Source organism: Paroedura picta, chromosome 15 (assembly GCF_049243985.1).
Source record: "Paroedura picta isolate Pp20150507F chromosome 15, Ppicta_v3.0, whole genome shotgun sequence".
NCBI lineage: Eukaryota > Metazoa > Chordata > Lepidosauria > Squamata > Gekkonidae > Paroedura > Paroedura picta.
Genome location: NC_135383.1, coordinates 22,584,876 through 22,600,363, shown reverse-complemented (window position 1 = coordinate 22,600,363; position 15,488 = coordinate 22,584,876). Strand labels below are relative to the sequence as shown.

The window sequence follows — 15,488 nt, the reverse complement described above, 5'->3', positions numbered from 1 at the left end:
CCCCCCCCCCAAGTGCTACGATCTAGAAACTGAAAATTGCACAGCGACTTCGGCCCAAAGAGGAGAAATTGGCCTCCACCAGGGCCAGGGCATTCTCAGTAAAACGCTCTGCCAGATGACATCAGGGCTCTTTGGGACCTCAATCGGTTCCACGAGGCCTGCAAGACACAGCTGTTCTGTGGGGCCCACAGATGAGGCCAGAGTCAACGTGGAGAAGATGCAGGCCTCCCTACCGGAGAGTCCACTGGAGTCCACATCTAAGCACTCCACACGTCTCCTCGGGCAGAAGTTTATAAGAAGAGACAGCTTACAGGGTGTTTCATTTATTTAGACTAGCTGAATTTTACATCTGGATCTTAAAATTTTCAACTTATGTTGTGTTACTTGCTTCGGATCTAATTTTATTGCAAGCTGGGTAAAAATCGAATGGATGGATGGATGGATGGATGGATGGATGGATGAATAGATTCCAAGAAAATAACTTTCTGATTGGCTGATGGTTTGCAGATACAAGAATTCTGGATGAAGATCTACTTTAACAAGACTGAAAATCTGCCAATGGAGGATAACTTCCGGCCAGTTCAGCCTGTGGGGGAACGAACGGTCTACAAGTCAGACTCCGCAGCCCTTGTGTCTACGGCAATGACGTGGCTGCTGATTCCAGTGGCCACCCGCCTCTCGCTTTCTTTTAGCCAATGAAGAATTTAGGGGGAGGGGTTTGTTTTAAATGAGCCTCTGAATCCCCAAGTCTTGAAAACAGCTGCACACCATCCCTTGCACACACTCTTGAGGAGGGACATCTCTTCTCTTCTGGCCAGCCAGGGCTCTCGACTCACAGAGCGGGCTTTCTCAACCAGGGTCTCATGAGTCCCTGGGGTGTCTTTGACAACCCTGGAAGGGTTTCCCCAAATGGGGAGATAATTAATTTTAATATATTTTTTTGCATTTGTTAAACACTTTTTTTGGTGATATGACTATCTATGGCAAGGTCGACCCTCCCTCCCTCCCAAAATGGCCAATGATGGGCCAGGAGGGGGTGGGAAAGGGAGGGGTCTTGGGTGGGCGTGTCCACAGCTGTGCTTCTCAGCTATATTCTGCACAATCGTGCTCCTTCTGGGGTTTTTTGAAGCCTGAAGGATGTTTCAGGGGTTCTCAATTTTTTAAAAGTTGAGAAAAGCTGGCCTAGAGCACGGCTAGGCTGGAGTGTTGCGGGTGTCACAGGCTCTTCCTTTCACTGAGTAGTACAGCTGTAGTCCTCTGCACAGTCAGGTGCCAGAAACAGGGCAAATCCCTGTCTAAACCAGATCCTTGAAACACTAATGTATATGCAGAAAAAGAAACAAAGAAAAAAAGGATTTTTAACTCTGCGTACCTAAGCCACTGTCATCCTCGGCCTTCTCTTTGCAATTTCTTTGCACCAAGGCAGTGTAAGAACAACAGCCACGCTGGTCTTTAAAAACCAAACGCGGAAACACAGACTCTTCAAGCTGGAAATGCTGAGTCATGCTGCATTTAGAAGGCCCCTGGCTGGCATGACCCCTCCATTTTTTTATGCACAGCCTCGAAAGTGTGATTGCTTCCCCCAATTATTTCCTTCCCTGGCTCTAATTTAAAAGCAAAAGGCTTTCTTTTCAAGACGCGAATGAAAGAGAAAGAGGATCAATTATGAAAGAAATTAAATGGATATTTATATATTGGAGGTGAACCCACAAGATTGTACCTGTATTTTTATATTATTTAAAAGCTTTGGTGTTTTATTTGGGTCCAGGGAGCAAAAAATAAGGGAATAAATGAAAAATCACCACTAAACCTTGCTGCTTGGTTCTTTCCACTCTGCATTCCTTTCTGACCATATTTGATGCATAATAATAGTGCGAGTTGGAGTCAGTTTGGTGGCCCCGTGGGTCTGAAACAGGAGAACAAAGTTTAATTCTGGGGACCAGATTGCGTGTGTGCGCCCACCTCTTCCTCTGTCATGCACAGCATTAAAAGGACAAAGTTCTTGGCACCTTTAAGGCCAACACAGTGTTATTCAAGCTGTGAGCTTTCATGGGCATGCACACTTCCTCAGATGCAAGGAAATGGAAATCGCCATGCTGCATATAAAAGGAGAGATTCAATTAGCAGTAAATTAGTAAGCAGCATCATGACAATAGCCAACAGCTATGTAATGCGGTGAAGATCTTGAGCCTGGCTGGAATAACAGGCTGAGTTTCGAAGGTCAGCAACCCCGATGGCCTTATTCATTGGCTTTTTCATGATACCTCCTCGCTAATCTTCATGATGCTGAGAGCCAGTTTGGTGGAGTAGGTGGGAGTGCGGACTTCTAATCTGGCGAGCCGGGTTTGATTCTGCATTCCCCCACATGCAGCCAGCTGGGTGACCTTGGGCTCCCCACAGCACTGATAAAACTGTCCTGACCGAGCAAGAATATCAGGGCTCTCTCAGCCTCACTTCCCTCACAGGGTGTCTGTTGTGGGGAGAGGAATGGGAAGGCAAATGTAAGCCGCTCTGAGACTCCTTTGGGTAGAGAAAAGCGGCATCTAAGAACCAACTCTTCTTCTTCTTCTTCTTCAGTAATATCTGGGCTCTCTCAGCCTCACCCACCTCACAGGGTGTCTGTTGTGGGGAGAGGAAAGGGAAGACAAATGTAAGCCTCTTTGAGACTCCTTCGTGTAGAGAAAAGGGGCATATAAGAAACACCTCTTCTTTTTCCTCCTCTTCTTCTTTTTCTCGCTGTCAAATTTGTAATTTCAAAATGCTGGTGGGGAGGGGAGGGGGTTCATTTCCCCTAAACCAGTGGTCCCCAACCTGCGGGCCGCGGCCCGGCACCATGGCGCCGGGCCGCGGCTCCCTCTCCCCGCCCCCCCCCCCCCCCGCAGTAAAAAACTTCCCAGGCCGCAAGCTTGCAGCCCAGGAAGCTTCTTACTGCGGGAGGGCGGGGAGAGGGAATCAGGGCCGGGCCGCGCATCGCGCATGCGCAGCCCGTGCGGGTGCGGCCCGATGTGCGGTCATGGCCCGTGCGGGCGCAGCTCGCAGGCGCGGCCCGATGTGTGGGTGCGGCCCGCGGGCGCGGCCCGATGCGTGGGCGTGGCCGGTCCGTGCGGGCGCGGCCCGATGCCCTGCCGGTCCCCAGCCTCGGAAAGGTTGGGGACCACTGCCCTAAACCCCGCATGACCTGGAGCACTGGGTGTCCACGCCTTCTGAAAGTCTAGAAAGCTTTTCAAAGTCCTCTCTGTTGACTCCATCTTGCCCTGCTCTGGTTCTCCAACCATTACGCTCCCAGTTTGGAAGCCAGCTGGTCAAGCCCTGAAGAGCTGAAAGACACGCAGCTGGCAAAGCGACAGAGCAAGCCAGAGCCAGAACATCAAGGGGCTGCTGATCCATCCTGGCAGCAGATCCACCAAGAAGGCTGGTTTTTAAAAACATTTCCACACACAATCATTATGTGATTCTCCACTGTCTGGGCTTCCCTCTGCCTCCAGGCCTGAGTCTCTGTGATCTGTCAAGGAAGGCCATCCTCAGAGCCCGCTTGGTGGGAAGGAGTGGCACTCTCATCCAAACAGATATGCACTATCAATAGAACCACAGACGTCTGGGTCTGCCATGCTCCGGGTGGTACTTGGAGGATATGAAGCATTGGTAAGGTCTTACTATCCAGAAAGTTAGCGGAAAGCCTGAGTCTGGCAAGTAGCACAGCGTGGACAGAGGGCATGCGATCAGGAAACAACAAAGAAAGAAAGACATGTTCACCAATGCAGTACTTAATATAAAAACTATTTATTAGAGAACATAATTCTACATACTTAATTAAAAAGAAATTCTGTCTAAACATAATGAAGAAGTTCCTGACAGTTGAAACGGTTTCTCAATGGAACAGGCTTCCTCGGGAGGTGGTGGGTTCTCCATCTTTGGAGATTTTTAAACAGAGGCTGGATAGCCATCTGATGGAGAGGCTGATTCTGTGAAGGCTCAAGGGGGTGGAGGTGACAGTGGAGGAGTGAGAGGGTTGTGAGTGTCCTGCATAGTGCAGGGGGTTGGACTAGATGACCCAGGAGATACCTTCCAACTCTAGGATTCTTTGATTCCACAATTCTATGATTCTAGGTAAAGAGAAGATTCCAATTCTAGTTTAAATGGCTTGATCGAGAAAGATGATTTAGGCATCTCCATTCCATCACATTGCAGGCTTGAGCAATGGAGAAGGGGGAAGAGACTGGGGGAAACAGGAAATTACCCTCTAGGGACAGGTCAGTGTCAGGGTTCCTGTCTATCTCACTAACTCCATGGTGAAGAGAGTACGCAACAATAACCAATCACAGGCTCAAAGCCACGACAGACGTCACAGTGCAGGGCTGCAAATGAAGCACCGGCTTCAGGATTATAAGTATGCATTTCTACACAGTGGCACTTTCTGGTTAGCAAGCAAACACAACTGTATAAATATATAAATATATATATATATATATATATATATATATATATATATATATATATATATATATATATATATATAGTTTATATATATATTTGTGATATGAGCCTCTTGTGGTGCAGGGTGGTAAGGCAGCAGACATGCAGTCTGAAGCTCTGCCCATGAGGCTGGGAATTCGATCCCAGCAGCCGGCTCAAGGTCGACTCAGCCTTCCATCCTTCTGAGGTCGGTAAAATGAGTACCCAGCATTTTTGGGGGGGTAAACGGTCATGACTGGGGAAGGCACTGGCAAACCACCCCGTATTGAGTCTGCCATGAAAACGCTGGAGGGCGTCACCCCAAGGGTCAGACATGACTCGGTGCTTGCACAGGGGATACCTTTACCTTTACCATTTTATTTGACATGTTTAATATTTGACATGTTTATCATCTTGGAGCAAATCCATGGTTTGTAGTCTTGCCCTGGAAGTTCTGGGCGTGGCTTTGGGCCTGCCATGGATGGCACCATCAGTCCTGGGGCCAGATTGGTTTGAAAGCTCCAGATATCTGACCCCCAGGCAATGGAAATCAGGGACTTTCCCGTTGGAATGGCTGGGCGGGTCAGTGCCCCCCTCAGTGGAAAAGAAAATCTGTTTCCTCCTCATTTTAGTTTTTGTACCATCAAAAATCTCGGAAGGGGGGGGTCTTTCGAGAAACCACCCCATGAAATGGTGATGTCAACCGACCGGAGGCTTCACTTGGACGACACAACTTACAACACAGAAGAGCAAAAGTCACAGAGTCAGGCCAGCCCCCCCCCCCATCCCCTCCACTCCGCCCCCCCTGCAAAGGGCGGAGTAGCGGGCAAATGCCTGGGCCAAGAATGAGCCGCCGGTGTAGAGGCTGGATGCGTGCCTTCTCCCCGGCCGGTGACACACACATGTGGCCACGCTCCAGAAAGGATGCTCAAACTTTGCTCCACCATCTGTAGAGGCCACCTTGAGGATGCAACCAGCTTGTTTATTTTATATGGAATAAACTTCCTGGTGGGGTCGATTCAGCTGCTGCCAACCTGAGCCCTTGACGTTTCGGCTGAACCTCTCCTTTCCTTTGGGCGTCTCCTCTAAGTAACTCCCATGTCCCTATACCCTCTAGCTGCAGGGTCAATCCACTCTCTCATACCCTTTGTGAAAACAGAGATGGGCATGGAGCTGTAGCCCTATTTAGGCAGATACCCCAAACCTGCATGGGTCAGTAGGCATGCAGCTCATGTTTCAAAGCTCCTGAATGTCTGGTCCTCAGAGATTTAACTTCTCAGGGGCCTGGGGAGGAGAACCGCCCCCAGAAGGAGGCCGGCACCAAGCACTCAGGCCCTGTGAACATTTTTAAGAGCCACACCCAAGAAGTAAACATGGGGACAGCATTTCAGCCTGGGCCAAGGACGGGAAAAGGGGGCCGCTGGAATCTCCACGGGCAGAGATGGAAAAAGAGTCTGGAGGCAACCGACAATGTGGTGGCAGGATTTGCCGGCCCCACCTGGCTATAAGTTCCCATCATGCAAATCCAAGGAGACTGATAGCCGCCACTACAAAGCAATGAAAGCATAAAACAGGCAGCTGTAAAAGAGAATAGAACCTGTCCTTGTCTAAATTAGGGGGAAATTCAGAGGTAGCTCAGGAGGACTGGACCGACGTCACCCGCAGAGTCAACAAACCTGCCCTTCTGTACATCTCTTGAACATTGGCAGGCACGACATCTCACACACACACTCCCGATCACCAAGGGCAACCTGACCTAGAAGTACAATTCCCCAGCGTCTCCAGTTCTTACATTCAGACTTCCCGGGTTCTGGTCCAAGTAGCTGCCATCCTGAGCACTGTTCAGATTCTGTCACCTTCTGCTAATCAAGAGGGCAAGAGGTGAAACTCAAGGAAGGACTTGATCTGACGCTCCACACAAGCCCACGGGGACAACACAAACCAGAAAGGTCGCACAGGAGAGATTTGGCTGCCAAAGCAAAACCATTTCCCACAATGATAGACTCAAGTGGGTAGCTGTGTTGGTCTGAGGCAGCACAACAAAACAAAATCAGAAACCAGTGGCACCTTTAAGACCAACTTAGTTCTGTCAAGGAGGAGATTCCACAGTTTCTCCTCATTGAATAAATCTTTGTTGGTTTTGAAGGTGCCACTGGACTCTGATTTTGTTTCATTTCCCACAGTGTTTGATCTGAGGTGTCCTGGGGCAACATAGAGTTTGCTATTTCTCCGCCTTAAAAGGAAGAAAGCGAGACCGTCTCCTTGGACTAACCCCCCCTAACTGGGTGACATTTCAATTGAGTTAAGGGGGAAACACACCCACACACCTTTGACTCTCTCCGACCTTCAAGGATGGCAGCAGAGTAATCCCAAAGGGATCTATAATGCTCAGCCTTTAATAATGTTCAGCATTAAATAGTGCCAGGCAGGGGAAATCAGGTGGGCCACCGTGTTGGTCTGAAGCTGCAGAATGAAGTGTGAGTCCAGGGCGGCCTTTAAGCCTGACACAGTTTAATTCTAGGTGTAACCTCAGAACCTCCTACCCAGAATAAAACTATTTTGGATGTCAAGGTGCCACTGGGCTGAATTGTCAATGAGGGGATTCTACATAGTTTCTCCTCATCGACTTCCATTTCTACAGTGCATGAAGGTAAAGGTAAAGGTATCCCCTGTGCAAGCACCGAGTCATGTCTGACCCTTGGGGTGACGCCCTCCAGCGTTTTCATGGCAGACTCAATACGGGGTGGTTTGCCAGTGCCTTCCCCAGTCATCACCGTTTACCCCCCAGCAAGCTGGGTACTCATTTTACCGACCTCTGAAGGATGGAAGGCTGAGTCAACCTTGAGCCGGCTGCTGGGATCGAACTCCCAGCCTCTTGGTCAGAGCTCCAGACAGCATGTCGGCTGCCTTAACACCCTACGCCACAAGAGGCTCTATTCTACAGTGCATAGAGAGCTTTAATGACGCCTCAGAAAAAGACACTCCTCCATCAAAACAATCTGCTCTGGTTGAAATCTACTTTCATATTGCTAGTATGATACACAACACATTTTGGCTCGAGGGGCACCTTTAAGACCAACAAAGATTTGTTCAAAGCGTGAACTTTCATGTGCAAGCACTCTTCCTTGGGCAGCGGAACAAGGGTCATATGAGTACAGATGTAAGGCAAAAGTAAATTGGTAGCAAATTAGTAAACAGCCTCATACGTTCAGATATGCAGTATGATAATTCTTTGTTAGAAAAGCCAATCAGTCCTTTGGGTTCAAATGTCACTCACAAAAACATTGGGGCAATAAAAGCGTCAGGGTTAGTGATTTAATGGCGGACACTTTCCCAGTTGTGAAAAGAAGTAATTAAAAAAGACTACCCCCATCCATCATCCATCATCCATCATCCATCATCCACAGTTGCTGGTTTATTCTGCCACAGCAAAGCAGCAATTAGATTTGTTTAATTTGTGACTCATTCATCTCCAGTTTTAGCTGACTTGTCAACAGAGGACAATTTTCCAATCAAACAATGTTAAAATTTAACTGGTGTGGCTGAAAAGACTTTTATTGAAGTCTGTTTGGTTCTGATAGATGGATGTAACTTTGGAAATGGCCTTTTGCTGTAAGAAGCCAAGTAGAATCCTAGAGTTGGAAGGGTCTCAGGAGAACATCTAGTTCAACATCTTGCTCAATGCAGGATCAGCCTAAAACATCAATGAAAAGAAACTGTCCAGTTGCTGCTTCAAGGCTGCCAGGGAGGGGGAGCTCCCCACCTCCTTAGGCAGTCGATTCCATTGTTGAACTGCTGTGAATTTTTTTTCTTGATATCTAGCTGGTTCTGCACATAATTACTGCGGGTCCTAACTTTTGCTGCCATCAGTAATTGCTCCCTGCCCTCCTCCAAAGGGCAACCATTCAGATACTTCAAGAGAGCCCTCCTGTCCCCTCTCCACCTCCTCTTCTCCAGGCTGAACATTCCCAAGTCCCTCAGGGTTTCCTCACAGGGCTTCCTCCCCAGGCCTTGGATCATCCTCATCACACCTCTCCATTTTGTCCACATCCTTTTTGAAGTGAGGCCTCCAGATCTGCACACAGGACTCCAGGTGGGGTCTGACCAGTGCCGTATACAGTGGGACTAGGACGTCTTGCAATTTTGATGTGATGCCTCAGTTGATACAGCCTAAGACTGCAATCGCCTTCCTTACTGTCCTGTTGCATTTCACATTTATTAAATTAAATGAGACAATTCCTTGGCTGCAGGCTGTTAGAAGATATCCATTTCCACCACCAACATAAGCAGAGAAAGCAAGGCCCTTCACTCCACGACATGCCTGAACATGGCTGAGGATTTGCAGCGTCCCAATTTCCAGTTTCCAATCCAGGTTTCATTTTAGAAGCTGAACATGCTGCTCCATCCCATACTCCCAAGCTTGAGAATCCATTTTTCTGCATTTGTATGGCCTGCATAGGTCATCCATGCCATGGAATACATTAAGAAGTGTCCGCTCTCAGCAGTCATCCCCCTGTGTCTCTGCACGAGTCGCTGTTCGAGATGTGCCTCCGCTAGAATGAGCCATATCAAGTGTGAACTTATGCAGAGTTGCAACAGGCACCATCCACCTCCGTTATATGAATGATCCAGTCACAACTGATGCCTGAGAGTATCAGAACCCCAACAAAAGGCAAGATTGGAACAGAGACTCCTGGAGAGACTCAGTGGGCAGACCCTTTTGCTGGTAGGTGCTCTGTTCACAGGATATGTTCTTAAGGACGCTACACGGCTCCAGCACACAACTTGCTGTCTTCAGAAAGCCTAAGAGACCCTCTCAATTTTGGCAGGCAAATATTCCAAGGAGACCATCTATGACAGTGATAGTCAACTGTGGTCCTCCAGATGTTCATGGAATACAATTCCCACGAGCCCCTGCCAGCGAATGCTGGCAGGGGCTCGTGGGAATTGTAGTCCATGAACATCTGGAGGACCACAGGTTGACTACCCCTGATCTATGAGACCACATCAGTCAAAGGATCTGAAGGCCTGTCCTGCTATGGAACCACCTGAGACACACAAAATTTAGAGGGGGCAGAGTTCATGCCCTAAGCCATAAATTGCTTCAGGTTGACTCGGCAAGAAGAACAAAGAGGTTCTTGTCCCGCGGAGTTATCCGTCATCATAAAACCCCCAAAGATCCTCCAGTGCAGATCTTCAATATCACAGAAAGCAGAAGTCAGAAAGGATCCCAGCTATTTTCCCACCAATGTTGGGGGAGGGAAACAGCCACAAATCTCTCTGACCCTCAGAAGAGACACGAAAACATCCTGTCAGCCATATTTTTTAAAAGGAGAAGCTGCTCTAGGAGATGCTCAGAGGCAGCAAATATCACCCAAACAAGTTCCGGGGCCAGAAAGAGGAGCTGAAGCTCCTCTTTTCCATCTGCTGCCATCTCAGGTGATTGTAAGCCACTTTGAGACTCCTTTGGGTAGTCAAAAGCAGGGTACAAATGACCTGCTCCTCCTCTTCTTCGTCTTCAGGTTCCACCCACAAAATCTTGTGTGGGGCTTCCGGGCCTTTCTAGATGGGCCGTTCCATACGGAGACACCGTGACAGAGAAAGCACAAGGACAAGAGTTTATTGATTGTGCCCATCTGCGGGTTGGCCCCTGAAGAAGGCCCTGCTGACATGAGCGAAGGTGTCATGGTGGAGGAGAGGTGAGGAGGCGGTCTTGCAGAGGACCAAGGCCAGGGAGGGCTTTGAATGCAATAGTCAGTAGCTTTAATGGACACCAGTAAACCAGCCAGAGAAGCATTGAGGTCTTTGGATGACAAAGGGATAAAGAGATTGCTGGAGGAAGCAGCAGAAATGCTCAATGGCTTTCTTGCTTCTTTATTGCCAGTGAGTCTCCAGCTTCTCATGGCATTCATAAGGAAGTCAGATGTGAGACAGCTGATCCACTAACTCGTATATGTAACCTGGCACTGAGTTCAGGTGCTATATCAGAAGATTGGAGAGTAGCAAACATGACACCAGTTTTTGAAAGGGGATCCAGAGGGGATCCAGGAAATTACAGGCCAGTCAGCCTAAGGTCTGTCTCAAGCAAATCAGTAGAAACTGTAATTGAAAAGAGAACTGTTAGGTACTCAGAGGGACAAGACCTGCTGAGGGAAGATCAGCATGGCTTCTGCAAAGGGAATCCTGCCTCACCAACTGGAGTTCTTTGAACAAATGAACAAGCAGACAATGGTGACCCAGCAGACATCACATCCTTGGACTTTAAGAACACCAGAAGAGCCTTACTGGACCAGACCAATAGTCCATGTAGTCTCATACAGTAGCCAATCAGTTTCTCTGGAGGGCCAACCACAGGGCAGAGAAGCCAAGGCCTTCCCCAATGCTGCCTCCTGGCTCTGGGATTCAAAGCCTTAGTACCTCTGAGTGTAAAGGTTGCCCTCAGCCACCATGGCTAGTAGCCATTGAATGTCTTCTCCTCCAGGAATCTAATAGCTTTTTATGGCTGTCTATTCCTGAGGCCAGGGTGCTCAGGAGAATTTTACATTTCTCTGCTGCTTACAGATATAGATACTGATACAACTTATAGTATTGCCAAGTTCTGTGCAGCAAGCAACGATGAAAATTCATAACAGAATGGTCTGTTTCAAGTGAACTGGACAGCAGTGTTTACGTACCTTCTTATTATGCATTCTATTTTGTATTACTCTGTTTTAAGATGTTTTTAATTCCCGGTTTTAATGGATGTTTTACATCGTCTTGTGCTGGTCTATGGTCATAATAAAGCTAAACTAAACCTGTGGCCATCACCACATCACCCTGGCAGCAAATTTTACATCTGAATCACTTTCCGTGTCAGGCAGTATTTCCTTTTGTCTGTTCGGAACTGAGTGTCCATCAGCTTCACTGGATGCTCTCGAGTTTATTTGGAAGAGGGGGGAAAAGTTCTCTTTGTCAACTGCCCCACCCCAGAAGATTAACTAACTCTCTACCATATCCCCCCGCCCCCAAAGTAGTCCCTTTCCTGAAAGGTCCCAGCTTCCCCAACCTTCCCTCCTAGGGAAGGGGCTCCAACCTCCAAACCCTCTTGGTTGCCCTCCTCTGTCCTTTCCCCAGCCCTGCAAGGTCCTCCTTGAAAGATGGCGCCCAGAACAGTCGCCAGGATCCCAAATGGGGATCTATAGAGGAGCATGACGGCACTGGCTGCTGCAGCGCGCTGGCTGTGAACTACAACCCCAAGTCCTCTCCCTCTCCGGCGCAGCAACTTTAGGCCCCATTAGCCCACACGTGAAGCTGGGGCACTTTTTGCCCCAGTGTGCACCGCTGACATTCGCCAAAACCGGGCTTCGTCTGCCCTATTGCCACCCACTCACCCAGCTTGTGGGGTCCTCCTGGAGCCCTCCCAGCCGCCTTGTCTTTCTGCATCTTGAATGATTTGGGGTCGCCTGCAAACTTAGCCACGGCACAACTCAGCCCTCATTCCAGCTCATTTAGGGACAAATTCGATAGCACCAGTCCTGATCATGGAGGGACCCCCCTGCTTCCTTCTGCCCACTGGGAGAACTGCAGATCGAGCCCTGCGCTGGGCTTCCGCACCCACAAGAGAAGCCACGATGGCTAAATTTGCTCAGTGGGTCTTTGGTTTAACTGGTTTAATCCCAGAGTTACAAAGGGTTTTTGACAAAAGTACCTCCCCAAAAGTACCTCTTGTGGTGCAGAGTGGTAAGGCAGCTGGCATGCAACCTGAAGCTCTGCCCATGAGGCTGGGAGTTCAATCCCAGCAGCCGGCTCAAGGTTGACTCAGCCTTCCATCCTTCCGAGGTCGGTAAAATGAGTACCCAGCTTGCTGGGGGGTAAACGGTAATGACTGGGGAAGGCACTGGCAAACCACCCCGTATTGAGTCTGCCATGAAAACGCTGGAGGGCGTCACCCCAAGGGTCAGACATGACCCGGTGCTTGTACAGGGGATACCTTTACCCCACACCTTTAACACACACACACACACACACACACCCCTCTTCCCAAAGAGCCGGTGCAAATCTGTGGGTCTTGGTTGACCTGTCAGTACAATAAACAGAAGCGCCAAAGATCAAGAGGCCCATCCTGCTACTGCTGGGTCTGACTCACTTTTCATAGAGGCAGGAGGGCAGATCTTATTCCATGGAGCAACTTCAGGGCCTCCTGCTGCCATCTAGTGGCTTTGCTGCTCACTGCGTGGACCTCGCAGGGCTTTCCAATAATTTTGTGTCTGCAAAGGTCAGGCAAGCCAAGTCCTGCAGCCCCAGATGAACCAGGTGCCTGAGCTGGCTGGGTCTGGAAGCATTCGGAAACCTCAACCGGTGCAGGATGCTGCGGCCAGGACAGTGACTGGAATCACTTCTATCCTGGCTCCCAATCCGCCTCCAGGCACAGATTAGTCGCTGGAAATGACCTTCACAGCCCTGTATGCAACAAACCACTGCCTGTTCCTTTATGAACCTCCCCAACCACTACAGGCATCTTTTGAGGTCTCGCTTCAGGGGCCCTTCCCTGGGAGAAGACCTTCTTGGTTGTGGCAGCCGAACGCTGGAATCGCTTTCCCTAAAAGGTGAGCCGCTGTGGGCTTGGCCTGCCTTCTGTGTTTTACCTTATACAGACCCCCCCTCCTTCTGTATTTATTAAATATTAAGTGTCCTGCAAGGAGTACTTGTATTTTTGTAAGTGAAATAGCTGGTGAGATCCAACATGGTGCGATGGTTCAAGAACAGCCTTTTTTCTCTTAACTGGGAAACAGGATGGTTTGAGAAAACAGTGGGAAAAGCTTCTGTACTTTCAGGGCAAATTATTTTAAACCACTTAACCGCTGACATTCCCTAACACTGGTCACTTCCACCCACTCGCCCAGCTTCTGGAGTCCTCCCAGCCAGCCTTGCCTTTCAGCATCCTGAATGATCTGGGGTCACCTGCAAACTTGGCCACGACACAACTCACCCCTCGTTCGAGCTCATTTAGGGAAAAATTCGATAGCACCGGCCCCGATCCTGGAGGGATCTCCCTGCTTCCTTCCCTCCACTGGGAGAACTGCCCATCGAGCCCTGTGCTGGGCTTCCAGTTCTGCACCCACAAGAGAAGACATGACAGCTAACTTAGCTCAGGGGGGTCTTTGGTTTAACTGGTTTAATCCGAGTTACAAAACGTTTTTGACAAAAGTACCTCCCCCAAAGTACCTCTTGTGGAGCAGGGTGGCAAGGCAGCTGACATGCTGTCTGAATCTCTGACCATGAGGCTGGGAGTTCGATCCCAGCAGCCAGCTCAAGATTGACTCGGCCTTCCATCATTCCAAGGTTTGTAAAATGAGTCCCCAGCTTGATGGGGGGTAAAATATTGATGACTGGGGAAGGAAATGGTAAACCACCCTGTATTGAGTCTGCCATGAAAACGCTAGAGGGCGTCACCCCAAGGGTCAGACATGACCCGGTACTTGCACAGGGGATGCCTTTACCTCCCCAAAACCTCCTGCTGCAAAGGAAAGTTCTTGAGAGCCTCGGCCATACAAATCTCCCCCATCCCACGCACACACACACACACCTCTTACCAAAGAGCCGGTGCAAATCTGTGGGTCCTGGTTGACCTGTCAGTACAATAAACAGAAGTGCCAAAGATCAAGAGGCCCATCCTGCTACTGCTGGGTCTGACTCAGGGCCATTCCGCACAAGGACCAATTTTGCCAAATGCTTTCACAAAGCGGAAACGCTATTTTAAATAGTGGAATCTCGGCGTTCCGCATACCTTCATTTGTAGTGGAATCCAGTAGCGTTTCATTCATTCCCCACAGGTTTCTGGTCTCACAGGAATCGCTAGAAAGGAAGCGATTTTTTTTCTGTGCTGGTTCCCGCCCCTGGCCATCAATCAAACAGAACAGCCAATGGGTGGCCGTTATCATGCTCCCGAAAAGCCCCTTTCCCTTTAAGCACAGGTTTAAAAAAAAAAACAACACACACGTTGCAACGAATTTGCATTGACTCGTTGCAACGGAAAGACCCATCTAGCTGGCGTGTGAGCTGGCGATTCATCGTTACCACGCAACCCCGAGTGAACCACCCCCACTGCACAGGCGCGATTTTTGGCTGAAATTAAAGGGAACTGGCGAACAGGGGGCTGTGTTGTGCTTGGGGACTTAGGGGAGCTTTAAAGCACTTCTGTGTAGGGACTTTGGATAGAGAAGCCTTGCTGGGTGAATGAAGCCTCGCTGGTTCGTTGCTTTCTCCGCTCCGAGGGGGAAAAGATGGCGATCGCTTCGCTGGAAGTTCGGAGGAGAGAGCCAGGGGGAGGGACTTTGTTGCAACTGCTACATTGAGAACGCACGTGTCTTTTTCTCAAGTGTTGCAGGTTGTTGGCAGGAGTGCAGCGATTTTCTGAGGGTGAATCCACTTTTCCCGATTCCCCGGAAATCGCTACAATGAAGCGATTTTGGCGCTAGTGTTACAGGAGTGTTGCAGATTGCTCACGATGTCATGCGGAACGTAGTTTTAGTGGCTAAAACAAAATGTAAGACTAGTGCTATATCAAAGTCGTGCGGAATGGCCCTCACTTTTCACAGAGGCAGAAGGGCTGAGGACAGATTTTATTCCAGGGAGCAACTTCAGGGCCTACTGCTGCCATCTAGTGGCTTTGCTGCTCACTGCATGGACCTCGCAGGGCTTTCCAATAACTTTGCGGCTGCCGGGCCTCCAGTTCTGCACCCATGAGAGAAGCCATCTTGACCCTGGCAGGAGGTTTACAGAAGGGTCTCTGGATGGGCCAAGCCAGCCTGATCGCATCAGATATCGGAAGCCCAGTCAGCAGTAGTCAAACTGCGGCCCTCCAGATGTCCGTGGACTACAATTCCCATGAGCCCCTGCCAGCAAATGCTCATGGGAATTATAGTCCATGGACATCTGGGGGGGGTGCAGTTTGACTACCCCTGAAGGAGTCCCAGAGTCACAATGCAGAGGCAGGCAATGGAAAAGCACCTCTGAGTGCCCCGTTTCCCAAACCCTACAGGGGCAGGGCTGTCCTA

General features: G+C 49.4%; 1 protein-coding gene across 4 annotated transcripts in view; it reads left to right on the top strand.

The window, feature by feature from the left end:
- The window catches only part of CA4 (carbonic anhydrase 4), a 58,367-nt gene extending 56,553 nt beyond the window's left edge, over positions 1–1,814 (top strand). For all 4 annotated transcript variants that reach the window (XM_077311306.1, XM_077311303.1, XM_077311304.1 and 1 more), the window contains one exon: positions 508–1,814. In XM_077311306.1, coding sequence (XP_077167421.1) covers positions 508–699 — 192 coding nt within the window. In that variant the 3' untranslated portion in view covers positions 700–1,814. The remainder of the gene's footprint in view (positions 1–507) is intronic.
- Positions 1,815–15,488: the final 13,674 nt, after the last annotated feature.